Source organism: Daucus carota, chromosome 9, assembly GCF_001625215.2.
Source record: "Daucus carota subsp. sativus chromosome 9, DH1 v3.0, whole genome shotgun sequence".
Classification (NCBI taxonomy): Eukaryota; Viridiplantae; Streptophyta; class Magnoliopsida; order Apiales; family Apiaceae; genus Daucus; species Daucus carota.
In genome coordinates this window covers 1,159,816-1,187,218 of record NC_030389.2, presented here as the reverse complement: position 1 = coordinate 1,187,218, position 27,403 = coordinate 1,159,816, and the positions used below count along the sequence as shown (strand labels likewise).

Sequence of the window (27,403 nt, the reverse complement as noted above, 5' to 3'; positions counted from 1 at the left end):
AATACTATTTTAATTTACTTCATGTTATCACTTTAAAGTAATATCTCTATTTATATTATACTATATTATACTTAAAAACAAAACATGAAAAGTGGATATTAAACTTTCACGAAAGTACTCGCATATTATGGAATACTTATTTTAACAAATTAGTTTTATTTTATTTTGTAATCTCACTTTATATTTCAATACGGTTTTCGGTTAACCGAATCAAATGCACACCCCTGCTGTTAGTTTCGACTACTTGGATTGAGAAAATAGAAGTTGTGACATATATACAATGCAGAAATGGATGACCGCAATAGCTAAAACCAGATCCGGTCAAATATGAGAGGAACACAGCTCATGAATCATGAGGACTCATGAGTGTGCGATGGCAATGTGTTGATCAGGACCGCAAATGAATTGAATTGTGAGTAGACAAAATTGTCTTCTAGCGGGTTTGGTTGAGTTTATTGTGTGTGACTTAACATGACTTACGATTTAACGTTATTTATCAGATAAATTTAGAGTTTAAAATGTCTGTTTAGATAATATTGACTTATTAATGACTTATATATTATAAAAATATAAATATAAAAAATAAAAGTGATTTATGAGTAACTTATGAATTAGGAGTAATTTTTATAAAAAAAATTTAGTGGCTGAAAAAGTACCTCAAACTAACTTCTGGCTTTAAGTCGGTTTCTGGCTTATTTTTGACTTTAAGCCGACTTTTGACTTATTACACAAACACACATTTTTCAGTTTAAAATCATAGATGATTTAAAGTCCGAAGTTTATGCCCAGACAAAGAGGCTCTTCGTCTTGTGCACGAGTTCGGTTTTGTTGGTTTGTTAACTGGGTATTAAGAACATGAAGATTTTAAAAAAAATGCTTATTGCTTAAAGTAAAAAAAAAAGTTGATTAGAAACGAGAAGTAAATTAAAATTTATAAGTGATTAAACTGTTTGGGAAAGAAGTAGAAGTTCTGAAACAAAAGCTAATATTCTCAGCTTTTTTTAAGAAATTCTTTTAAGCGCTTTTGAGCTTATTACACAAACGGACCAAGAAAAGTAGAAGTCAACTTTTTATCAAAAAAAGCTAGAAGCACTGTTCCCAAACATGCGCTTAATAATCTCGAGCTCCCTTCGTTTAGTCCGAATACAGTTAATGTATGATTTTAATTAAATAATTTGATTTGGCTCTAAAAATTTTATAATTTTCAAAAATTTAGAATACCATAAATCAAAAGTTTACGCAATTTATAAAACTATATACTGTTTGTCATAAAAAATAAGACTTATTTTTTGACATGCCCTAATTCTTTTTCTAAAACAAATATTTATTTATATAAAACAACTATTTTAAACACCTTTTCATTATATAGTACTAAACAATAATGAAATATACTTCTTTCGTCTCACTTGTTGTTTTCTCATTTTCTATTCCGCTTGTTTCGAAACCGTTGTCCATATATGATATATGAATATTAATTGTTAACTATGATAATATTTTGAAAGTAATACAAGATTGTAGTAATTATAAACTTCTTTAACACGGCCGAATAATTGTGATATTAATATTCAGTATTTCGTGAGTTTATTGTTGTGCAAATTTATTTATTTATTTAATTAATACTACAAATTATTATAAAATACAATACAATTTGTGAGAATAGTATAGATATTAAAAACGAATTGACACCCTGTAATTAATAATTACGGGACATTCATAAAAAGTATCTAATGAATTATGAGTTCAATACATCCTGTTTAGCAGAAAGACGGATATTCCTCGCTTATTATCAGACAATCACTTATTCGCAAAACCTCGTGTGGGGGTTAATAGTTATATTTACCATCTCATGGAAACCCTTTTCACTCCACTTAGCCTTATCCCTCTCTAGGGGTATTTTAGTGATAGGTTCTATAGGAAGTGAACGTTCCTATTTAGTCAAATATCTAGCGACAAACTCCTATGTTCCTTTCATTATAGTATTTTTAAACAAATTTTTGAATAATTTCACTGAGGATATTGATGCTAGTGAGGATATTAATAGGGTACATATCGCATAGTACTCAAAATCAAACACCACAAGGTTATTAGATGATGGACATTAGATTCGTTAATGAATATTTATGAAAATTTGTTTGTAATTAAAAAAAGAGTATTTACACTTTGTAACTCTTAGGTTTGCTCCAAATACAGTTTAGTACTTGAACTTTAAAACGTGGCAATATGCAACCTACACTTAACATTCTCGTACAATTTGTAACCCCTAGTCATTATTGCGTCCAACTCTGCCGTTAACTATAACTGTTTGAGAGGTAACAGTGTGTATATTAGTTTCTAACAGCTACTTTACCCCCTTGTGACCCCTCAAAGTTTATGTATTATATTTTGAAATTATTTCTAAACACACACAACAATGTAAAAAAAAATTAAAATAATTTTTAAAATATGTATATATTTTAAAATTTAAAAATAAGTTATATCGTTTATGTAAAAAAAAAATTCAGATTCTAAATCTAGATACATATTTTAAAAATTGTTTTAAAATTTTTTACATCGTTGCTTGTGTTTAGAAATAATTTCAAAATATGATACATAATTTTTGAGGGGTCACAGGGGGTAAAGTAGCTGTTAGAAACTAATACACACACTGTTATATCTCAAACAGTTAAAATTAACGGCAGATTTGGACGGAATAGTGACTAGGAGTTACAACTTGCATGAGAATGTTAAATGTAGGGTGCATATTGGCACATTTTAAAGTTCAGATACTAAACTGCGTTTGGAGCAAATTTAGGGGTTACAAAGTGTAATTAACTCTTAAAAATAATCCGATACAGTTTTATTTTATATGATTTGCAACCAAATATAATGCAAATCAAAAATTTTCGGCAAAATTTGGATTTATTATTAGTTACATTGAATTTTAATTTTGGTTGCATTCGATTGCAACATACTAAATCTGGAAAAACGTATAATTTTTTAAAAGTTATATTTAAAAAATACAAATATTTTTGCAAGAAATTAGAAAAAGATATATGTTTCAAACTAGCTTGAAAACACATAAATTACATGTAACAATAACATTTCTCTATCCATAAATTATACTTTAAGAGGTTTTATGTAAACAATAAAAACAATTAGTAATTAATATTTTCCAAAGCAAAAACACAGAATTTTTTTTTTTTTTTAAAGATAAAAACACAGAAGTTAAACAAACCCGTAAAGATTAGAATATCAAAATAGACTCAAAATAATAAAAAACGCGGCTAATCCAACGGCCAGGATTCAAACAACTACGTTAAAACCAATGTGCTAAACCCCCATTCTCCCAGATCCAGACTTTCACCTCTCTCTCTCTAAAACAAACTCTCTCCCTCTCTAAAACTCGGTACCCTAACTCAGTCATGTCATCTCCCCACGGCGCCGCTCCCGAGTTGACTCAGCAGCAACAACAGCAGCAACAGCAGTGGATGGCGATGCAGCAGCAGTACCAGCAGCAATGGATGGCGATGCAGCAGCAGCAACAGCAGATGATGTACCAGCAGCAGGCGGCGCAGTACATGTCGCCGTATTATCAGCAGCAGAGCTACCAGTATCAGCAGCCGCAGGCGAGTTTGGCGCAGCAGATTGGAGGCGCGAGTGAGGAGAACAAGACGATTTGGATCGGCGATTTGCAGGCGTGGATGGATGAGGCGTATCTTCAATCGTGCTTCGCTCCGAGCGGCGAGGTGAGATTTAGCTGTATTTAAGTGGATTTCAGTCTAATTTATGTTCACGGTGTAATTAGATGTAGAGTTATGATTTGTGCTAATTAACATTATAATTGTGTTTTTCATTATCTGCTAGGTTTGGTTTTAGTTGCAATTTAATGGTAGATGTATATTGATGTAATTATATGTTATGATTTGTGCTAATTAACATTATAATTGTGTTTTTGATTATCGAATAAATTAATTAAAGTGAATACTGGCTGTGGATTTTGATTTAAGTTGTTATTAAGTGAATTCTAGTCTCATTTTTGTTTACAATACAATTAGATGTCTATCGACATAATTAGTTATGACTTGTGCTAATTGACGTTATGATTGCGTTTTTGATTATGAATCAGTTAGTTCAAGTGAATATTCAGGGCTTGTTGTGTATGTATTTTGTTTGTTTGGGATTACATGAGATGTGTAATTTTGTGAATTTATGTTTTAATTGTGTTTAAGATTGTTGAGTCTAAATATAAAGTTATAAGTAGAGGTATGCTGTGGTTTTTGGAAATTGGCTAGGCTATGGCAGGCTTTTACTAATGGATGAATTTGAGTTTCTGTTTGACTAGTGTGTTGGATAAACTTAACTACAAGCTCGCTTATTGTTGTAGGCTTGTAGCTATATCTTTTCATGTCATGTGTGCTTGCGATAGTTAAATCGACATTCTCGGTGTAAATTGAGGTCTGTTTATAAGCTTTAAAAGATCAGTTAGGTCTCACTTTAATAGGTTTATGAGTGGTTAATCTGTCAACTAGTATCAATTTGTGTTACAAAATAGGATCTGTTTGGTGGACCTTGGGAGTAGAACAAATTTTGATGGCATCCATTATTCTATTGTGAGCTGCTGAGATAAAAAAACTTATACTTGATACTAGTCTGTAGAAGAGCTTAATCTTGGTAAGGAAAAGTGGATAATACTTGAACAAATTATAGATGAACTTGAGTAGAAGCCTGGGTAACCTAATTGTGGACTTAAAAAACAAATTTGTCTCAACTAGGACTCGTACCCTTGACCTCTTGTACCAAGAGTAGGCATATCAGCCAAGTCATGATGCTAGGGAAACTAAAAATAACATAGTAGTAGTAGTGAATTCATGAAAAGAACTTTGGAGTAGTGCTGAGTTCCTTTAAGTTTCGGATTGCAGTTAAAATGTAAGTTATGGTTGCAAGATTAATCTCTTAATGTAAAATTAAGTGCAATTATTGGTTCTACACTGTGAGTAAAGAAGTTACAAATTTGTGATGAATTTGTTACTGTCAATTTGATCTGCCAAGTCATGTACCTAAATTCTGAGCTTGTGCGGTAACTAACTAATCGTGGCAATTGATGATATATTGAAGAGTTTGTATATTGTATTTTGATAATTTTCTGAATTAACATAGTTAAACATTTTGTAGATGTAGTTGGGATCCTGCTTATATCAAGGCTTAAGCTATCAAGGATTTCTTTAATACATTTACATGAAAATATCTCACCAATTTGCCTTGGCATGGTCGTCTTGTATATTTTTCAAGTGTGTCAGTACTCTTGCAAATGAACACACACAAGCGTCTTTATGTTACTTCACTGTATAATAAGATGTTTTGTGCCATCTCGTTTGCATCACATGGAACTGGCTTTGCCTATTTTGCCTGTAGATGGTTGTCCTTCATATTTTCATGTGTCTGATAATGTACACACATGCACATCTTTATGTTACTTTTTAAGATGTTTTAAGCCATTGTGTTTGCATCACATGAAACTGACTTTGCTTGTGTATGGTCAGTTTCATAATCACCCCCTTTCTATTTGTTACTCTGTAATAGAGCAGACTTCTTCATCTGTTTTTTGGGGCAAGTCCAATGGTGTGCTATATCTTGTTCTATATCTATATTATAGAACATAAACTAAAATTCCCTACTCCAGCGATGTACTATATCTTGTACTAAATTAGAACTTATAATTTGGTCTATATTTATAACAAATGATAGATGGAGCTATAATTGCTAAAGTTGGAATAGATAGAGAAATGTATAAAAAAGTACCTAAAAGTGTGGGGTCTTGAAAGTTTGTTAAATTTATATTTAAAAGTGGATGTATTTGGAAGTTGGTTAAATTTGAAACAAGATTTGAAACCAACCATTGGAGACATGGTGCTATCTTAGCACCAAAAATCACTTCTTAATGCTAAATTATAGCAATAGCTCCATCTATTTAGCATTGGACTTGCTCTTACTTCACCATATAAGAGTGTTGCTATTACATTTTTTGATAAATTACAGGACTGATTTTTGGTGCCTTATTACACGCAGGCTATATCCGTTAAGCTCATTCGTAATAAGCAGACTGGTCAGTCAGAGAAATTTGGATTCATTGAGTTTCTTTCTCATGCAGCAGCTGAAAAGATCTTGCAAAGCTATAATGGCACTGTAATGCCAAATACGGATCAAGCATTTCGGCTGAACTGGTCCACCTTTAGCACAGGCGAAAGACGTCAAGATGGTGGTTCTGATCTATCTATTTTTGTAGGTGATTTGGCTTCAGATGTTACTGATGCCATGTTGCACGAAACTTTTGCTAGTAGATATTCATCTGTTAGGGGTGCAAAAGTTGTGGTTGATGCCAGCACTGGTCGACCAAAAGGTTATGGCTTTGTCAGGTTTGGTGATGAAAATGAGAAGTCAAGGGCAATGACTGAAATGAATGGTCAGTATTGCTCTAGCAGGCCTATGCGCATAAGTATTGCAACCCCCAAGAAGCCATCAACACCTCAGCAACAGTACTCTTCTCAAGGTGAATCATACTTTCTTTGTTTTTTCCTTTTATATGCTGGAGTTGTCTAGTTTCTTAATTGTAGTATCGGTGTTATAATTTTTGGCAAGAATTTATATTTTGTATGTTGTAATTCTATAAACATGCGGCATCAGTGTTGATCAATATTGCTAATCAGACCTCATAAGATATTACGGTATTCTTTTTATAATAGACAAAAGGGAGATAGACCTTGCCTCTTATCTTTAAATTCCATTTGAAGTTTTAATGGATTACTAAGGCTGGGTTATCTTCCTCTTTTTAAATCCTAAAGATCGCATTTCATAAGAATTCGCATGGAGGCTGTTGTTTTCATTTCTTTAGGCAACATTTATTATGTATTGATTCTAACTTGTTCATTAGCTGTTATATTGTCTGGTGGTGCTGCTTCTGCAAATGGTGCTTTTACCCAAGGTTCCCAGTCTGATGGTGATACATCTAACACAACAGTGAGTCTTGCTTTTCCTTGCTGAGTGTAGGTATGAGTTGTATACTTGTATGACTTGCTCTACTTCAATAATTCTTATTCTCGTGTAGGTATTTGTTGGAGGGCTTGATTCAGATGTAGGTGATGAGGAACTCAAACATACCTTTTCCCAGTTCGGAGAGGTTGTTTCAGTAAAAATACCAGTCGGAAAAGGCTGTGGTTTTGTACAATTTGCTGACAGGTATCACTCCTACCAATGGCATTTTATATGGTTGGTTAGACAAGATATTTTGAATCTGCAAGCATAGAATTTATTATCTCGGGGCCACACTTCCCTGATTAAGTAATGATTGTTTCTGTTACTTTTAGAAGACATGTAAATGACATAGAACAGGTGTCTTGATCACCCCATGAAATGATCCTGTTCTTACTTTCTTTTTCATAATGATATGTGTTCCCATGTTTCCATGTGCAGAACCAGCGCTGAAAACTCGATCAACCAATTAAACGGGACAGTTATTGGCAAGCAGACGGTTCGTCTATCTTGGGGTCGGAACCCTGGGAATAGACAGGTAGAAGTTTTGTTTTCTTGATCAAGTTTTCACCTATGGTTATCATTCACATTAAGAGTCTGTTTGGGTGAACTTAAAATAATAACTTATGACTTATAGTGACTTAATGTGATAAGCGCGTAGCTTAAAAGGTCTATTTGTGTAATTTTATATTATAGGTGACTTAATAAAAAATATAAAAATTAAAATAAACTTGATAAGTTATTTATTTGAGTGATAAAATTGACTTTTATTTAAAAACTATAGAAATGAAATAAGTTGTTCAAAAAAGTACATCCTACCAACTAATTTTAAGTCTGGTTTATTTTTAACTTTAAGCCAGTTTCTGGATTATTATAGAAATATACATTTTTCAGCTTAATGTCTAAATTGACTTTAAACTGCAGGCTTAAAGCCTAGGCAAAGAGGCTCTAAGGCACATCAAAAGCCAGTCATATATGAAAACAACCATAAGGATGTCCTTATTTTATAAAATCCATTGTAAGATTGTTAGAGGTCTGATGCTAAAGGTAAAATGGCTATAGCCATTGCTATAATTTGATACCAAAGAGTAGTTTTTGGTCTTAAAATACAACTAGTGCTACAATGCATAATTCTAAAGTAGCACTAACTACATTCAAATCCAATGCATAATGTATTTTAACATTTTTTGATGATGAATAGCTATCATTTCCCCTTCATATTCTAGTTAGTTGGATGATGTGGCAAGGATAGCTATAACTATCTTTTGTCCTAAATATAGGACCAATTATCCATTTATGTATTTATAGGGCTAAGTATGCTATGCATTGGAGTGCTGATTTTGCAAGTTTAGTTCTATATTATAGTTTTACAACCAATTATAACTATGTATTGGACTTGCTCTTACAAGCCGTTTGCATGAAATGTATGAAAATAGCTCTAAACATCTGTTTTAATTGGAGAATGATATTTGGGTATTAAGGTTAATTTTTCCTCTTCTGTTTTTCCGACTTCCGCATCTTCTACACCATTTTAGGAATCTGCATGCACTATTTTGCTCATGATCCTTTTCTTTGGAATTCCTGACATGCTGTTTAAGATCACTGAAAATACATTTGAACTCCATATATTGGATGTAAAAACCAGTTATCGGCTAATGATTTTTTAACCCGTCCTATTTTTCCACCTATGCAAATTTTATTGATGCACAATAAACAACTTAAAACACCATGCTCTTATTATCACAGTGTAAGTAGCTCTGTTTGAAACTTCTGCTTCTCTCATATGCTTTGGCAGTTTAGAGGTGAATCCGGCGGAAACTTTTATGGGAAGCAAGGTTACAATGGGTACGGGTATGCTGCGCAGCAGAATCAGGATTATGATGGTGCTGCTGCAGCTTATGGTGCATCAGCAAATGGGTATGGAAACCAATAGCTGGCAGTAAGATGATATTGGCTGGTGGTAGTATGTGTGCGAAACGAACCTTTCAATGAGCGCCACGTGGCTAGGGGGATATGTTTTCCGACTAATATATGTACTATGCTGAATTTTGTAGCTGGTTATAGTTTCATATAAACTTTTTTAGTATTCGATGAGACCATTATTTATGATTGAAGGCATAGCCTGTTTTTGGTGGTAAGCTGAGCTCTACTCATTTAAGCAATTTATATTTGCAGTATGTCCTACAAAGTAATATATACTCGTAAACTACAGATTGGTGAGCGAACTTTACCGATCAGTAGCATTTTGGTGGTCAAATTTTCAATAACACGCTACGGAGGCCATATGTATTACTTTCACTTTCGCCTTTCAAAAAGGCGGCTAATTGCCAGACATCTGTGGATAGATATTGTTTTTATTTTTGTGAAAATAGTGGCCATCAATAATGCTAGATGTGAATTTTGACCACTGCTTGATAGTGTACTCAATATACAAAGGCTTTGATGCACTGCCGCCTAGAGTTTACCTTGGTAGTACAGTAATATTTAGAACTCCATTATTCCAGTTCATCATTATCTTTAAATTGCATTTGTTGTTTTGTGGCCATTCCCTCTTGGCTCTTTCCTCCATGTGCTATTATAGTACAAATGTATATGGCTCGTGAGTTTTATAAGACATAGACAAAGAGAAGCTAGAGGATAATAACAGTGCAAAGCGATGATAAAAAGTAGCATGTGTATTCCATTCATGTGATAAAACTAAGGGTGATATGTTAAATAGACCCCAGTGGTGAAATATGAAAGGAAGAAAAAAGAGAGAAAGAATAGAAGAATATGGTCCCATTGTAAAAGGCAAAGTTGAAAGATCACATGAGATATGGGTCCAAAATTCACATAAAAACTTTACTTAATCACCAACGTTTATGCAAATTAGTACTTGTCATTTTGTTTAATTAGTCAAGTAATCAGGTTTCGGATTAAAATTAGGGAAGCACATGATATTAATTGGAAGTTTGTGCACGGAGGGTAGTTTATCCTAGCTTGTAAATCGAATCTGCGAATTACCAGGGGCGGATCTAGAGACAGAATTTAGGGGGGGCACCAAGCAAATTTTCGAAAAACACCTATATATTTTTAAATTTAGGAGGGCACTTCTGTAATTTTGTAAAATTTAGAATGGTGAAAAAATGTAAAAAAAAATTTGAAGGGGGGCACGTGCTCCCCCTTGCCTCATACTAGATCCGCCCCTGCCTACTAGTTACTGAACATTACCTAACCATATCGTCTGATTGTAGATTACTAACTCCCTCAAGAATTTCATGACTTACGCTATATATAATATTTTTCGGGATGAGCAAGAACGTCGGGAACAACAGAAGATGAACTCATTATTTATCCTATCAAGCTGAACTGAGAAACTTGTTTAACAAGACTAATAACAACAGATGCTTCTCTTACACAATTTTACTAACAAGAATCACGAGCCAATGCGAACAAAATGACATTCTTCGGGGAGGTACTTCACCAATCCTGCAGAACCCATCACTAGAAACTAACATTGACGTAAAATCTCACTTTACGTTTCCTGAGAAGATGGAATACAGTTAATTGATCGTAGTTTTTACTGAAAATTTGTTTGTAAGCAAATAATTTTTGTCGATTTCAAATTTGTTCAATTGAAATTTCGATTTCTTCTTTCCTCGATGGAAAATGACAAAATCATCGTCATGCACACTGTTAAGTTAACACAGTATATCACTAATATTTCACTGTCCCGGGGCAAAGAGCTCGACACACAATTTAAATTTCTTACTATAAAATATAGGTTTTTTGTAAATTAATTTATAATATTTTCCTTCCAAATAAAATTTAAAATTAAAATTTAAATTTTATGAAATATTTTAAAACCTAAATTTGAAACTATATTTTATAAAAAAAATTCAAATATATGTTAAGCAACAAAAAAATTGCATATAAATCAATGAACGCCCTTTTGAAGCAATAAAACAAGGCTCCACACTTCACAAAACCGTCTTACTTGAAAACAATGAAGCACTCTCCTCTCAACCTCTTCATCCTCCTCATTCCACTCCTCCACAGCCTCAGCCATGCCACGGCCACCGTCGATCAAGCCGGTCTCCTCACCGCTTTACGGCGAGCCAAAATGCAATCTCAAGGCGAACATACGTTCAACGAGAAGTGGTTCGACAACATGAGCTTTGAAGTTGATGAAGAAACTACGGATAGAAAAATGCAAGATGATCTTATGAAAGATGGCCTTCCTGGGCAGCCTTTTCCCGTGAAGTTCAAGCAGTTTGCGGGGTACGTGAGTGTGGATAAATCAACGGGACGGAGTCTTTTTTACTATTTTACGGAGGCTGTGGAGAATCCGGCTTCCAAGCCGCTTATTCTGTGGCTCAATGGAGGTAAAAAACTTTGAAATTTTTACATGATCATAAACTCGCAAGTAAAACCTTTAGGGAAATTCCGTCCTAACCATTTCGTTGTACTTTTCTGTTTGAGATGTCTCATCCAATTTTTATATTTAAAAACATTTCAGAACTTATTAAATATGAAAAATTTAAAATTCAATTATTCCACATTTTCTCCACTAAATTTATTTTATATATGATTTCAATATTATCTTCACTTTTCTTACGTTTTCACTTACTTCTCATTCTCTGGATATTTGAATGAGATAGAGGAATAATATTTTTAATAATTCGTGTCTTGCCTGAGACAACTTGCATGACGGTTTTATTAGAAATAAGAGGACTCGAACTCGTGACCCCGATTCCCGTCATCGGGCTTTATGGAGTTGAGCATTTCTGTGCTAGGGGCTTCGGTGCTAAAAGTCACATTTCACCATCAAGTACTTATTATGAATGTGGCCTACTTTATTGTGTCAAATTAACTTTTCCATGGATGGTTCCAAATGAACACGGCCAAAGTAGTTAATATGCTGAAAGAAAAAAAAAAAGAATAATCAGATAATCGGAGATAGTAATGCTAAATACACAGAAACATAAATATAAATACAAAAAATATGTACAGAATGACGGGATATCGAAAATTTTGTGAGTGACTCAACTGTGAGTGTATTGCAGGGCCTGGTTGTTCATCACTAGGCGTGGGTGCCATGGTAGAAATAGGACCTTTTGGTGTTAAATCTGATGGGAAATCGCTTTACGCCAGAGAGTTCGCGTGGAACAAAGGTTCGTCATTTCTTGACTTGCTTTTCTTGTGCCTAGTGATTGTTATATAATAACACCCACATGTTCAACTTTACTTTCATCTGTCCTATATTTTTGTACGTGTACATGCACATGTAGTAACAAAGCAGAAATGAGTAAAAATATTCATATTTCTTTAGCAAAAAAATAATAATTCATATTTCCAAATTTATTCTGAAAATATGATCGAAATTAAAACTGAGGTTGCCACACGGATAATTTAGGGTTGATTTTCATGTTATTGGTCTTGCAAATGAAGTTGCACCGTACTTCAAACAATATTTTTCAACTTAAGTATTTTTGAAAAAATCCTTGATTATTTAACGAGATTATTTGGTATCCAATATTAATTTATCGAGTAATAGCTGCGGTATCAGATATTATCAATATTTTGAAGGTCAGTCAGGACTATTTACTTGATACCGTTTTAATTAAAAACCATATTTATATAAGAAATTTCAATAATGATTTTCGAAAATTAGCTTCATTGGTGTAGTTAGTGTCTAGTACTTATTCTGATCGACGGTGTTTATGTTACGCGGTGCAGTTGCGAATGTGCTGTACGTGGAGTCACCGGCCGGGGTCGGGTTCTCGTACTCCAATGCAACCTCTGACTACGAGTTGTCGGGAGATACAAGAACCGGTAAGCACCTCGAACTAACCTTGCATAGTTACATACTTATCATCTTTCTGTATATGTCTGATTATAGTGATTGAGACTGTACATAATAATTTCATTATACACTGTGGGTGTTTGGGGCGGGCTTAAAAGCCCCGCTTCTGGAGTTTTAACTTGGAAACACTTATTCGTACTGTTTCTGTAAAAAGTCGAGAAGCACTCATAAAAAAGCTAACATTCCTAATTTTTGTTTCATAACTTCTATCCCAAACACTTTAATCACTTATAAGTCTTAACTAACTTCTAACTTCTACTTTACTTATTTTGCTTTAAGCAAGAAACACTTATTTTAAATTCACCCAAACGGCCCCACAATGTGGACTAGCTAGTCTTGATTGTTCATCGTTATATAAATGCTAGATATCCCAAAATAGTTCGTAAAATAGATCACAGTCAATATGGATGCGGATGAAAGTAATGGATAAAAATCTGCGATATAGACATTTGAGATCCGTTTTGGGAATTCTGGTATTACTCAGAATAGTATTACTAAGAGCTCGTTTGACAGAGTTTAAAATTGTCATTTATAACTTAACGTGACTTAATGTTTAATTTATTTGTTGAATAATTTTGACTTATAATAGCTTATGGATTGTTGTAATAATTAAAAATTGATTTATGAGTAACTTATGACTTACGGTAACTTAAATCACAAAACAGTTTTAAAGAACCAAATCAAAATACCTCAAAACTAATTTACGGCTTTAAGTCAATTTTTGACTTAATTCAGCTTACCCGGATTTTAAGTACACATAAACCATCTCTAAAATATAGGAGCGGATTTGATGGTTTCTGTGTTTGTGAGACAATGAATTGTACTGTTCTGACTCGAAACTCGTTGTCCAACATAAGAACACATGTTTGTAATACCAATGTGTGTGTGTTTGTGTTGAGTGTTGACCCCTACACAAGAACCAAGCTGGGACAATATAGAGAAGACAGCCCTTGTGCACTCTTGTCATGATATTCTTGGAAGCAATCACTACTCAAGTAGTGCATGCTTTTTCGTAGCGGTAAGATAAAAACCTTACCATGAGTGTCTAAACTCTAAACCGTAGGAAAATCCATTAAGTGCTATGTCTTTCGGTTATAAAAACCACATAAAAATTGTTACAACAATCACTTGTCAGGAACTCGGAACTATAAAATACTACTAATTAGTACACATTGCATGTCTGTGTGTAGTACTCATGGCCTTGCAATGAGTGTCTAAATCATGAAAAAATCAAGTGCAATGTCTTTCGGTTATAAAAACCACGTAAAGATTGTTATAACAATCACTTGTCAGGAACCCGAACCTGTATGATACTTCATACTAGTAATAAGTACACATTGCATGTCTGTGTTAATACTCATGGCCTTATGGGGAATATAATGACTAACTGAACTTTTTAAAGGCATGTGCATGATATCTCACTTGCAGAGCTAATGCAATCTCCTTATCTTACAGCTCAAGATGCCTACACTTTTCTTTTGAATTGGTTTGCAAGATTCCCTCAGTACAGAACTAAAGATTTCTACATTATTGGAGAAAGCTATGCAGGTAATTAAGCTTTCATCTCACACTGAGAATAAATCTACAACTTGTTAATAAAATATTATAAAATATATTATGCCATTGCCTTCCTCTGCAAATGCCAGATGCCATTGCCATTCATATTACATACATTTACATATTGAAGATACAAAAATTTTAGGCTTCTTAGACGCATGTTTTGTCCGCCTACTGAGTCGGGATATATAAGAGGACAATCTGTATCAGGACAGGGACAACATATATGACAATGGCTCATGGTAGTCAGGAAGATAACTGACATAATTTGTTTTTCCTAATTATTCAATTTATTGGGACAGGTTTTTATATTCCCGAGTTAGCAGACGTCATTCTCAAGAGAAATACGGATAAAAAACCGTTTACAAAGATCCAGCTTAAGGGCATTATGGTAAGTAGATTTACGAACTCAGACAATTTAACAGCTTGTGAATGAATGTATATGTGCAGAGTTATTCAACAGTACTGTATAGCCTGTGAAACTAATATGACAGTATATTGCTCGTGAAATGCCATTTTGATTAGTACTATATCTGATTTATAGTTCTGAAATTTTCGAAATCGTGTAGGTAGGGAATGGAATAATGAATGATGCAACAGACAACAACGGAACATTTGATTATATGTGGAGCCATGCGATGATTTCAGATGAAACGTATCAAGGACTTCTGAAATTTTGCACCAGCCCGAATTTTAACAGAACAAAATGTGATTTAGTACAGTTTGCAGTCGATGAAGAAGTTGGAACGATAGATTTCTACAATATATATGGTCCAGTTTGTTCCCATTCAAATGCTTCAAAGAAAGCAAAATGTGCTCAAGATTATGATCCTTGTGAACTATCGTATGTCCGAAATTATCTTAATCTTCCTCGAGTACAAGAAATTCTACACGCGAATGGGACCAATATCCCTTATGCTTGGGATGCCTGCAGGTTAGATTTGAATTCTTATTCTGCGCAACATGTGATTATGAAATCTGTAGACTATAAAGCAATAATGATGTACGCGTCTCATGATTTTTCTTTTTCGTTTTTATCAGCGAAATGGTTCATAGTTACTGGAAGGACAGCCCAACCAGCATGTTTCCAATATATAAAAGCCTCATTTCTTCTGGTCTCCGAATACTAATATACAGGTAAATAAGCAAATCAACTCCCACACACACAAAGCCTCAGTGGCGGAACAAGGAAGGATCTAAACCAGTCTGAACCGGGAAATCTATAAAATTTAATTATGACATGTTATACCTCCAGGCTCCAGGTCATATTATATCCTGTTTCCGCCACTGCACACATGCTTAGCCATATTTGTACTAGGCTTAAACATTGTCAATTTGTCATATAACACAATTACTTGTTGCACATATACTTTGGACAGCGGAGACATGGATGCAGTAGTTCCTGTCACAAGCACGCGCTATTCTCTCAATGCATTGAAGCTCGACGTCAAAAAGCCTTGGCACTTTTGGGTAGATGATCTTGGAGAAGTATGTTACTGAAAATTAAAACATTTAAACTTAATCTCGTAAACATCCTTCATTCCTTCTGGAAAAAAATTAAATTCAAATGACCTCGAAATTTCGAAATGCAGGTGGGTGGATACCAAATTGTTTATGAAGGCTTAACATTTTCCACAGTTAGAGGAGCTGGCCATGAAGTTCCCAGAGTTCAGCCACAGAGATCTTTGTCTCTGTTAAAGAAGTTCATAGCAGGCCAGTTCTGAAAAAAATCTTAATCAATGTGTTAAGTTTTTGTAGCTGGTGTGTGCAATATTAATACAAATCCATAGTAACTTGTGTTATGTGCTTAACTTAAGTCCAGCCCAGAAGTTACCCAAATGGTCCAGATAATGAAAATTTAACCAAAGGCAAAGCTCCAAAAAAGGCCCAAAGATTAAAAGAGTAAGCACAGCTGAAAAGGCCCAAAAGCTTAAAGCCCAAGATTCCAAGAATATGGTTGACCTAATTATTTAAATTCTGAGGTGCATGCATATCAAACATCAATGTCACTGAATTTCTTCATTTTTTTTCTCATAAATAAATATATTAATCGATGAAGATGTTTACGAAAACTCCACTTGGTAATAAATTTTTAAAAGTCAAGGCGACAAAATAATTAATGTTTATAATGCAGCACCTTGAAAACATGGCCATTTACCACTTTAATATGGTTTTTTTTACGAAACTTTAAAATGGTTCTTAATTTGCTCAAATTATGTATTTGAACACGTTTCTTAATTAATAATGAGCAAGTATTAGTATAGCTTCCTTTCCATGATTATAATATTATAATTTCAATGAAAAGATAAATTTGTTAAATGAAAAAATATTTTTCAATCTTAAGGATATGTCAAGTGCTTATTATATAAGTAACTACCGTATACCATAAACAATAGAATCTCTATAAGTACCTTGACAAGTGAATATTAAACTAAAGAATAATTTTATTATATAAATAATGTTTTATAAACATAATATAATATAAATAGTTTATATTTAATTTTATACTATATATTTTTAGTCTTTTGGTTCAGGAGATCTCAAATTAGGTATGAGTTTTATCATTGCAAACTCAAACTCGGTGTTTGTATTGTTGAGAAAAACAAATTTTCAAAATTTCAAACTTATATTTCAAACCCCTGAAGTATGGACTTTTGATACCTAAACAAAAAAGTCGGCTGAGATGAATGTATCATGATAATTAATTTTATTTTTAACTTTTTATCTCCGTTTAAGTAATTAAATATTAATATTAATATAAAAATAATCAATGATGCAATAATAATAATAATAATTTTATTAATACTTTTAGTTAATGTAAATTAATAAATTATTTTTTCTTAAAATTAAATATATTGAATGCACTACTCAACCATGCACATGATATATAATATTTTAAACTCATACTAATTTAACCTGATTTCAATCGTATACCATTCCTAGAACTAAACAAACAACAAGTGAATTGATAATTTTGATCATAATTTTATTCGAGGTTTAGATCTATAACAGAATCCATACTACAAAAAAGTTGTGCGAGAGAAATACATTATTATTAGAAGAAGCTTCTTTTGATTACTTGGTTCGAATCTTCACCAAGTGAAAATGAGGAGAAAGGTGAAAAGTTTTGATGGATTTCCCCAAACCCCACTGGAGCTTTGAAGCAGCCAAATTGACCTGATGGCCCCTTCTTTTCCAGACAAAAAATGACAAATTATATCCTCCCACTCAAATAAAAAGCCTTCTTTATTTGACTCTCGTATTTTATTTTATTTTTGAAACCATTTGACTCTCGTATTAAACCACGTAATCGACATACTAATCATTTGCATGCACTAATTGCTTAATTAGCACATACAAATATTTTCTCCAAGGTTGTAAAATTAGAATTCGGTTTCTGTTTGGTTATTAGGTTCAAATCTCATTATTCAAGACCCGAGTTTCGAATTATAATGTCAATATGCTGAGCAATTGCTCGAGTTTTAATTTTCTAATTACTTATATTTAGCAAGAGAGTATTAGTTTGAGTGAATTCTTCTTTCGATTTTCTGAGTAGTCGATCAATCAATTTTTAGAACACAGAGTTTAAGCTAGTCAGACAGGGTGATTGAGTCGAATGACTTATATATCTTAGAAAAAAAATACATGTTACTTATATATACATGTCAAATTATTCATAAATAAAATAATTTTTAATTTATATATTTTAATAATTGTTTGTTATTTATAATTTACGTATATAATTTAGTAGTATAATAAAATATCATAAATTATAAATAGAAGTCCGGTCTTTTGATACAATCTATCACGGCATAAATATATTATTCTCCGTAACCAGCATGAGGCGAAAACCAACTAAAATACCATCCCAAGCAAAAGGTTATATATAGAATAATAAAGTATTTTGTTGATGAAATTAATCACTATCGTCTGTTAGGTCGAGTATGTGAATTCTGTGATGCCCGAATTCAGTTAATCTGAAAAGGTCAAACAACAACATAAACTGTTTGACTTTCAATTGACAACATCATTGTTGTTGTTCCCCGCTAATTAGATCTCGAAAGTCATTTTGTAAATGTAGTATTATATATTTTCAAGCAAACTTTTGTTTACTTTGTTTAAACTCTGTGTAACTTGATGCAATTAAACGTGATCGTATTTGGTTTATAATAATTGATAATCATCATAACTAACTGAGCTACATTTTCATTTTAATTATTTGAAACAAGATACATTTTGATTTTTTAGTTAGAATCTTGAATCTTATCACATCAAATAATTGTCTTAGTTTGGAAGTTAAAAAATTAAAAACAAATACAGATATTGAATTATATCAAGGAATAATAAATAGATCGTTTATCGATATATGTTTGGCAATAAGCGAACTAAGAGTTGGACTCAATGGAGACCAAATACTTTGGAGTCTTTGTAGACTACATAATCAACCGTTAAAATAATATGACAATTAATGGACATGATTAAATATTCTTTGATTTACACTATTCTTGTCCTGCAATATTTCTAGTAATGTATTATCAATATTCTTGTCCTGCATTTCTTGTTTTAGTTTTAATTCAAAACTATATTTATTACACTATTCTTCTCCTGCATCTCTAGTAATGCAATGTTAATTATTTGTCCCGCGTATTTGTGATATATCTAAGTGTTATCTTGTCTTGCAACAAATTTAATTCGTTGGAGGACAATGACAATGAGTTCAGTACCAATCATAACACTGTCCAACAACATCTTTGTTTTGTATGCAACTATCATTTTTATTTGTTAGGTTCGATGATTGAACACCAATATTATGGAATTATTATTTTATGTTATGCAGAATTTAAAAGTACTGCTAGTTGTATACCGATTTAGAAGTGCATGATAGGATAAGGAGAGAAAACGAATGTGCAGGACAAATATCTACAAATAACATGAGCCCTTAGATGTTTAAAGATTGGATGACTGTGATTAAGTCTCTCCATTCTCCACAAAATGCAGTCATCATACAACTTTTCTCAGCGAACTTAAACAGTATTATGAATGATCTATGTCGTAGTTTAAAAATGTATTCAGACGGTATTTTTTGTTAATTTTTTTTATGCGTCTACTCAAAACAAAGACAATCAATTTAAATAATTACTTATAAACTAGTTTCATGCATTTAATCCCATTAATAACTAATATTATTCTTTGTTAATTTATTATGTGTTTTATGAATGTATCTTTCGTCTCTACATTCTTAATTAGTTGTTCACCCCAAAACAAAATGATTACTACTTGACCGGTGTTTGTGTCCATGCCCGTAGAATTAAAAAATTATCCAACACTATATTGAGCACAAACACATATCCTTTATATTAAAAAGAAGCAAGGCGGCTAAGCCACTTTACATAGCAGTCAATGCATGATCTTCCTCTCATCTCTTCTTCCTTTCATCCCCCTTGTTCTCCTTGTATTCTCCTACGAAACCCACACACTACTTTAATATTTGTCTATATATACATTAATTCTTCATTTTACATCTCAAACTCCTAGCTGCAACTTCTCAACTTTGTCGGTATCATAACTTCAATTGAAGATGGCATACATGGAAGTAATGATTCAGTCGCCGAATACAGAAGCTGAGGAATTCGATTTTTCGAGTACGGATTTCGGGTTCGGTTTTAATGGACATTCGCAAGTGCCAGCCGATTTGCTGTTTGATGGAGGGAAGATTAGGCCGTTGAAGCTTCTCCCGCGGTCCGAGTTCCAATATAACATCTTCCAACACAACGTCGCAACTTATTCTCCAACATCCCCACCTTCGCCTAAGCGAATGCTCTCCAAAGGTGCGGCCCTAGTGGCACCGCAACACAAGAAGACATTATGTAGTCCCGAGACAAAGGAAGAGCCAATTCTTGTAAACCAGTCAACATTTTCAGGTTCAGATGTCTTGACTAGTTCGAGTTCGAGTTCGATCTGGTCGAGAAGATGGAAGTTGACAGACTTGTTTACGTCCTTAAGCTATTCAACAGACAAAAATGTGACAAAGGATGATTCGGCCTCTATTTTGAGGAGTCACAAGAAGGATTCGAATGAGTGGAGCTTTAGGTCAGAGAGCAGTAGCAAGTCGGGATCGTCGCGAGGCGGCGGGTGCAGAAGAAGGGGGAGAGTGTCTGCTCACGAATGGCATTATAAGCAGAATAGGGCAGCGGCGGAGGAGATGAGAAGGAAGACTTTCTTGCCATACAAGAAAAGTCTGCTAGGATGCATGGATGTTGATCCGTCAGGTGTTCTTGACTTCTCTAGGGGACATGGGGTTGAAATTACATGTTAGTGGTTTTTAGTGCCTGCATGTATGAAGTTTGTATGTAGACAATAAGTTTGTTTGTGTTGCATCAATATAATTGTCATTCGTTTTCTATGTTTTGATTATGAGTGCTAGGTACACATAATTGTGTATAGAAAATTTGTACATAATGATATGACAAGTGATGTGGTGGGTTTTAATTGGGGTGGTTGGTGTAAATGCAGGGGATCATCCAATTAAAATCCACCACATGTCATTATGTACATGTTTTTGTACACAATTATGTGCACCAAGCATTTTCCTTTGATTATATGGTTGGATGATTTGTAAGTGCCTCTTATACGTGCACTCAGACGAGGACTTAGTTTTGATTTAGGGTAAGTGGCCTTTTAACTCTATTTTCGTGTATATCAATACGACATCAATAATACTTTAACTCAACAGATTTAATCATCTAAATATTCGATATGTTCCGATTAACATTTTATCTTTAAGAGTTAAAATGAACGACCAATTTTTATCATCAAAAATAATTGTCAAGTTTATCATCTATAATATTTTCTACAGTAACATTTGAGTTTGACTATGAAGATGGAAATTTATATATATAAGATCTCTGACTCGCTAAATTTGATTATTAATAAATTTGTCGTTCTAACTTAAATCATTCGTGTTTCTTTTATAAAAAACAGCGGCACGGTAAGATAAGGTCCTTCAATTATTTATATAAGGTGCTTCAATTATTGGTAGTTCTTATAAGTACATATTATTAAAAGTCAAACACGTGAGCTATTTCAGATATTTAAATTGAGTGTTTATCCAAGTCTAAGACGGGACATATATAAGGTGACGATGTTGTTAGAAAACTAGTGTAAGATATATTACAATAATTATAAAAATAAAATAGAAACAAGAAGAACACCAAAACAGATCGAGTTATGAATAAAACAGTTAATTATGTAAAATAAATTATAAGTAAATCACGATCATCAAAATCATCCAAATTATGTACTATACAAATGAAAGGAAGAACTTGTTTGTTGTTTGTGATGTATGCTGTAGAATTTGATCCCGATTTTTCAAAATATGTTTTCAAAAGCAATTATGTCTCCTCACGGGTGTTTCCGGAAAGATGGTAATGATTTTCAAGATTGAAAAAATTATCGTTCTAAGAATCGTAAAGGCTACAAATTCACTACAAATTTTTAGACACCAGTATGATAATTATTTTTTGTTTTTTAATATGTCATCAAGATAAATGGTCATCGTATAATTATGAAAAAAAACTTAACACTCTTCATACTCCCACGGACATCTCCACGGACATCTTCATACTTAACACTTTTCATAAACTTAAATTATGAAAGATCATTTAAGTTTTTATTCAATGAAATTATTAAAATAATACTACTATTATATTAACAAATGTGAGTTAGGTGCTAATTAATAGTATGCTCTTCTACTTGACTAAACTGTCGAATATGTATGTCTTGTAATTAAATATTGAGGGAACCTTTTGAACGAGAATTGAGGTGGTAGGAGGTGTATGGAAATGGATGATATTGAAATAGATATCCCTAGGCCTAATGAGTATGCACGAAATGATTTATTATGAAATTGAGATTTTTTCTTCGATGTAAAAAAATTTGTCAGCTAAATATTAATTTTAGATTTCGAATTCTGTTTTTATTTATTATGAACCAAAATCTCTCAAATATATATTAATTGTTATTCTAAATTTGGTTATTACTCGAAAACCGATGACACTATTTCGAAACTCAACGAGCTGATTAAATATTTATTTATAATTCACTAAATTTATCAAATCTTCGCTTATTAAATTAATCAATCAATTAATATTCTGATTAATTTAATTTATAATTATTTCATAATTAGTTCACATCTTTACATCTTTCTGCAACCCTGATATTAACTAAGGAGTTGTGTGCAACGTTCTTAAATATATGTTTAAAGATATGTTTTGAGAAATAATGCTGTTATTTGGGAACAAAAAGTAGTGGCTTTTTGTGAATAGAAGCCATTGAGAAGTTGGACGAAAGTTTGAGAAAAAAAGCAACCCTAGTATTATGACTTCTAGAAGTGGTAACTGGCAAGATAGAAGTCCCGGCTTCTTTTCTTCCTCTCACCTTGTTCACTAAATAAATTATAACTTCAATAAAGCAACCAAACACTTAGAAATTTTATTTTTCTTCTCACATCTATTTCACTTTTATAATTTTTTTAAATAGGTTAACTTTTTTTAAGTTTAATCACACGTCCGATGTCTTTTTGTCATGAGAGTACAGAAGTTTCTTGCAGCAGGTTGGAATAATCTTTTAGTACAAGAAGGCAAGAAGCCGTTTCTTTGATCAGCATTGTGAAGACAGTAGCCATAGTGATGTTACTAACCGCGTTAGGTGATGGTTTTATAAATTATTGTCGCGGCAGTGGTTGATAGAGGAGAGAGGATAAATTATTTGGTAGAGAGAGGTAAAGAAAGAGATCGAGAATGGAGTCGTGGGTTGCTTTTGGTTGATTTTTTGATTGCCTTTAATTGATTTTAGGGTTAATTTTGTGATATTAGTATTGACTCTGCTGGAGTGTTTATTTTTCTGAATATGCAATCATAAACTTATTATGTAACTAAATGTAATATTTAAAGATTTTTTAAAATTGTATTTGTAGTTGCATATAAGTTTATTAATAGTTGCATATGTGGTTGCAGATGCAACCATCGTATTTTTGCATTTTTTTTAAAAATAATATTTTGCAATTTGTTTAAAAAATAATATTATTTTTGCAATTTCTTTTTATATATGGGGGTATATATATGAAAAAACCCATAACATAACTGTGTGATGGAACCTTCCCGACTCCTTTAATACACAGACGGCCACGGCGGCATGACTTCCTTTAAGAACATATTAAAATTTCAAAAACTGAACTAAACCATGGGCAGTTGGTTCGCAAAGAAAACGTTTGAAACGGTGGTACTTCACACTGAACGAGTCAAGCCGAGCACTCTCGAGTGTTTATGTTTTTCTCGTTACATAATTTTCAAAATTCTAACTCAAACTCGAGCTTAGAGCGAGTTAAAAATTATACGCCTAAGCTCGGTTCTGCAAAAAAGTTTATTTTTCATGTTATTTTGCTGTCTGGGCAGCTTATTTTTTAAAATTGTAAGAGTATATATTTCTTTTAAAAATACATATTTTTATAACATTTTTAGATATAAATATTGAGGATGTGTTTTATGTTCGTTATTTTGGACATGTTTCGATACTTAGCTTCCGGATTCTTTTAGCACTTTAAGTTATTTCTACTTCTTGCGCACGGTTTGGTAGAAGAAGCAGAAGCCAGAAATGCTAGCTTTCTTTTGAATTTTTTTTAATGATTTGTACTTTATTATCAAGTTTTAAATTTCTTGTATTTTTTATAAAATTTCTTGTATTTTAATAATTTGATTTTTTAGTTTATAAATTTAAATTACCAAACACTCAATTATAAATAAAATTATCCAAACACTTTTAATGACTTCTAAGTCAAGTTCACTTATCACGTATAATATATTTTTACTTTAATTTAAGCGATAAGTGACTTATTTTAATCTAAGCCAAACGGGCTCTTAATAAAAAACAAAAGTTTATTTCAAAAAAAAGTAGTATTATATATATTTTTTTCAATAATGAACCACTGAAATATAAGTTTAGTCAAACGATCAAATACTTACCAAGCCTACCCTGATTTAAATTTCCGAGCGTCAGGTATTAGAAATCATTTGAGATGACTCGTTAAAATCCTACCTGGGAATTTTTGACAGTACAAAAGTCAAAAACACTGTTGATTTCTACTTTCTAGCCATTTTCATGGCTAAATCAAACGAAGAGCAACCAAAAAGTGACATAAAGCTCGCAGTTGCAGGAAAATAGAAAACCCACAAGAAAAAAGTAAGTTTGCAAGACACAAACATGCCTTGGAAAGTCATTGAAGAATGACCAGTGATATTTTATGGGTATTTCTACAGTGATCTGATAAAAATACTGCTCCAGATGACAATACAAAATTCTGATAAAACATGTAACACAAGAATATACCTGTGAGAGTAGTGGTACAAAATAGAATGGTCTCACAACACATGGAACACAAGTTATTGACGAAGGCTTTTTATCTGCAACAGTACAAGGAAACGTCCAAGCAAAGGAAAGGAATGCTCCTGTACCATACAAAAAGGAAGTGCGACGAAGCCTGAATTTTTATATTTTCGGAAGATAAATGAAATTGTTAAAATTTAGAGAATAGCTGAGGCTTTAAATCACAAGTCACAAGTTTACTAATGTTTATTAAAAATCATTTCTAATAAAATATTTTTTTATAAGTTTTAGAAAAGGCAGCTGAAACTTTTTATCCAGACTAAACAGTACCCAAAAAACAGAAATTGGACTTAATCGATGAAAAGTAAGAAGAAGAATTAATCAAAAATTAATTAAATTGATCAGATGATTAGTTGAATAATCGAAAATTTAGTTAATTCGACGAGTATATAGAAATTTTTTTAGAACATAATTTTTCAAACTAGCTATTTTTAGGTGGATGAGTTGCAGCTACTATATAGCGAGGAGGATGATTCATGTCTATGTTAAACTTGGATAATTTTAATCCTTCTAAATGAGATAATTACATATACAATCAATTTCTAGATGCATGCACGTTTTAAGCACCATAGAGAAAACATATCACTGCACATTATAATGAATGTTTTGAGATAAAAATTTGTTCTCGAAACGAACCGCATCGATAATTAATCTTTTCCTTTATTTGCATGAAGACAACAGCGACGTACTTGCATGCACATTCTTCAATTCTTACTACTCCGAATGTTTTTTCAATTGTTCGAATTTGTCCCATTATATATACCTTTACTCTATCTTTATATAAACACATAATTCAAGCTCCATTATTGCTCAAAAGCTTATGTTCGGTCACTTCTCTTAAATTTATACGGAGTTGCAAGAAAATCGGATATTTTCGACCGAGAGCAAGCTTAGAATGTTCCAGCTTGAGAAGAGTGGCACAGGAAGCCCGCAAGAACGCCGAAGTTCTAGTTCAGCGACGATTAATTTTGTCGATCCCGAATTCGAGGGGTGTGACGAAACCGAAGATTTCGCTTTCGAATTTAATGAACGGTTGGATATACACTCTCGCACTGCCGATGAGCTCTTTGACGGGGGCAAAATCAAGCTTTTGCAGCAGCAACAACCGAAAATGCATGAACATTTTAATGGCGTGTGTGTCGAAACAACACGAAGAGATGATATGCTACTAGAAGGGAACGACGATAGGCGAGGAAGAGGAAGAGGAAGAGAAAGAGTTTATTACTCATCCAGTTCGAGAAGGCAAATTTTTTCGAGATCTTTGTCACCTGTAAGGTCTTCAACTAGGGCAATAGAGCTAGGTCATGACGAAAAATGTTGTTCAAAAAATTCTTCGTTTTTAAGTTCGAGCTCAAGTTCGAATTCTTCGAATTGGTATGGGAGATGGAAGCTAACAGATATTTTGTTGTTTCGTAATTCGTCTGATGGTTATGCAATTAACAGGAAATATGAGAAATTGAAGAAAATGAGGTCTCGGAATGAAGATTTGAGCAAGAATTCGAGCTTGGGATCGAACCGTACTGCCTGTGTTTCGATGTTGAATAAGAAAAAGAAAGTTGGTGGTGATGAATGGCAGCACTATAAGGTGTATCAAGCGGCTGCTGAGGAGATGAGGAGGAAAACTTTCTTGCCATACAGAAGAAATATTATCAGCTGCATGGACATGGATTCTAGTGTTTTTTGAGTTTTCTTAAGAACTACTTTGGGTATGACGGGATGTAATTGGACAGGGGCACGTAAGGTTTGCAGACTCAGGTCACGAGTTTGATTTCTTAAGCACTCTAGAATAAGGGAGTTATCATACTCAGATATGAGCGTGCTAGTATATCTGACCGGGTTAGTCGAGGTGGATACAAATTAATCCAGACACCGGTTTATAAAAAAAATAACCTGATGTAATGGAACATTTATAATTATTTACTAGCTGTGTATACTCATAATAAAATACATACTAGACAGTGCTAGGTACACATAATCGTGTACATAAAATTTGTACATAATGATATTTCAATTGAAATGGAATTTTTAAATTGGGATAGATTATGTGAATATGAGGGGATTATTTCGATTAAAACCCAACACATGTCAATATGTACAAATTTTTATATACAATTATGTGCACCAAATATTTTCCTTAGTCATTAGGATGACGAAATTGAACCGGCTATCTGGTAACTATCTTGAGTTCGTGTTTGTATTAGATAAATCCATTAAGTAGGTGGTTTGTAATGTTTTTGATTGGTTCTTTTGTTTCAATGAAGTTGACAATAATAAGAAGAAAAGACAAGAAGAAGGTATAAGATAGCGGTCTGTTTGATTTAGTTTAAAAAAATTTATTTATTTTTAAAATAAATAAATAAATTATGATAAGTCTATTTTGTTTATAATTTTACTTATAAATCAATTGAGTGGGTGTTTGATAATTTAAATAAATTAAAAAATCAAAGTAATATAACATAAGAAATTCTATTGATAAATAAAATATATTTTTTAAAAATTTAAAAGCTTCATAGTAAAATGCAAATTACTATAAGTTTAAAAGAAAGTAGTATTTCT

General features: G+C 32.7%; 4 protein-coding genes across 5 annotated transcripts; all 4 read left to right on the top strand.

The window, feature by feature from the left end:
- The first annotated feature begins 3,289 nt into the window (after positions 1-3,289).
- On the top strand, positions 3,290-9,143 carry LOC108202571 (polyadenylate-binding protein RBP47). 2 transcript variants are annotated; one of them, XM_017371031.2, is made up of 6 exons: positions 3,290-3,725; positions 6,046-6,526; positions 6,908-6,993; positions 7,082-7,212; positions 7,447-7,543; positions 8,801-9,143. In XM_017371031.2, the coding sequence occupies exons 1-6, from the start codon at positions 3,402-3,404 to the stop codon at positions 8,936-8,938; spliced, it is 1,257 nt and encodes a 418-aa protein (XP_017226520.1). In that variant the 5' UTR covers positions 3,290-3,401; the 3' UTR covers positions 8,939-9,143. The 2 variants fall into 2 exon arrangements, with proteins under 2 accessions (XP_017226520.1, XP_017226521.1); XM_017371032.2 differs by having other exon boundaries at positions 3,318-3,725; positions 6,959-6,993.
- A 1,802-nt stretch (positions 9,144-10,945) lies between these two features.
- Positions 10,946-16,218, top strand: LOC108202570 (putative serine carboxypeptidase-like 23). The gene is made up of 9 exons (XM_017371030.2): positions 10,946-11,369; positions 12,051-12,158; positions 12,724-12,819; positions 14,306-14,398; positions 14,710-14,798; positions 14,977-15,341; positions 15,449-15,544; positions 15,787-15,895; positions 16,000-16,218. Exons 1-9 carry the CDS (start codon positions 10,991-10,993, stop codon positions 16,129-16,131), a joined length of 1,467 nt encoding a protein of 488 aa, XP_017226519.1. The 5' UTR covers positions 10,946-10,990; the 3' UTR covers positions 16,132-16,218.
- Positions 16,219-19,780: 3,562 nt separating this feature from the next.
- On the top strand, positions 19,781-20,821 carry LOC108202008 (uncharacterized). The gene has a single exon (XM_017370367.2). The coding sequence runs from the start codon at positions 19,986-19,988 to the stop codon at positions 20,721-20,723; it is 738 nt and encodes a 245-aa protein (XP_017225856.1). The 5' UTR covers positions 19,781-19,985; the 3' UTR covers positions 20,724-20,821.
- A 4,921-nt stretch (positions 20,822-25,742) lies between these two features.
- Positions 25,743-26,531, top strand: LOC108202205 (uncharacterized). The gene has a single exon (XM_017370595.2). The coding sequence runs from the start codon at positions 25,743-25,745 to the stop codon at positions 26,529-26,531; it is 789 nt and encodes a 262-aa protein (XP_017226084.1).
- Positions 26,532-27,403: the final 872 nt, after the last annotated feature.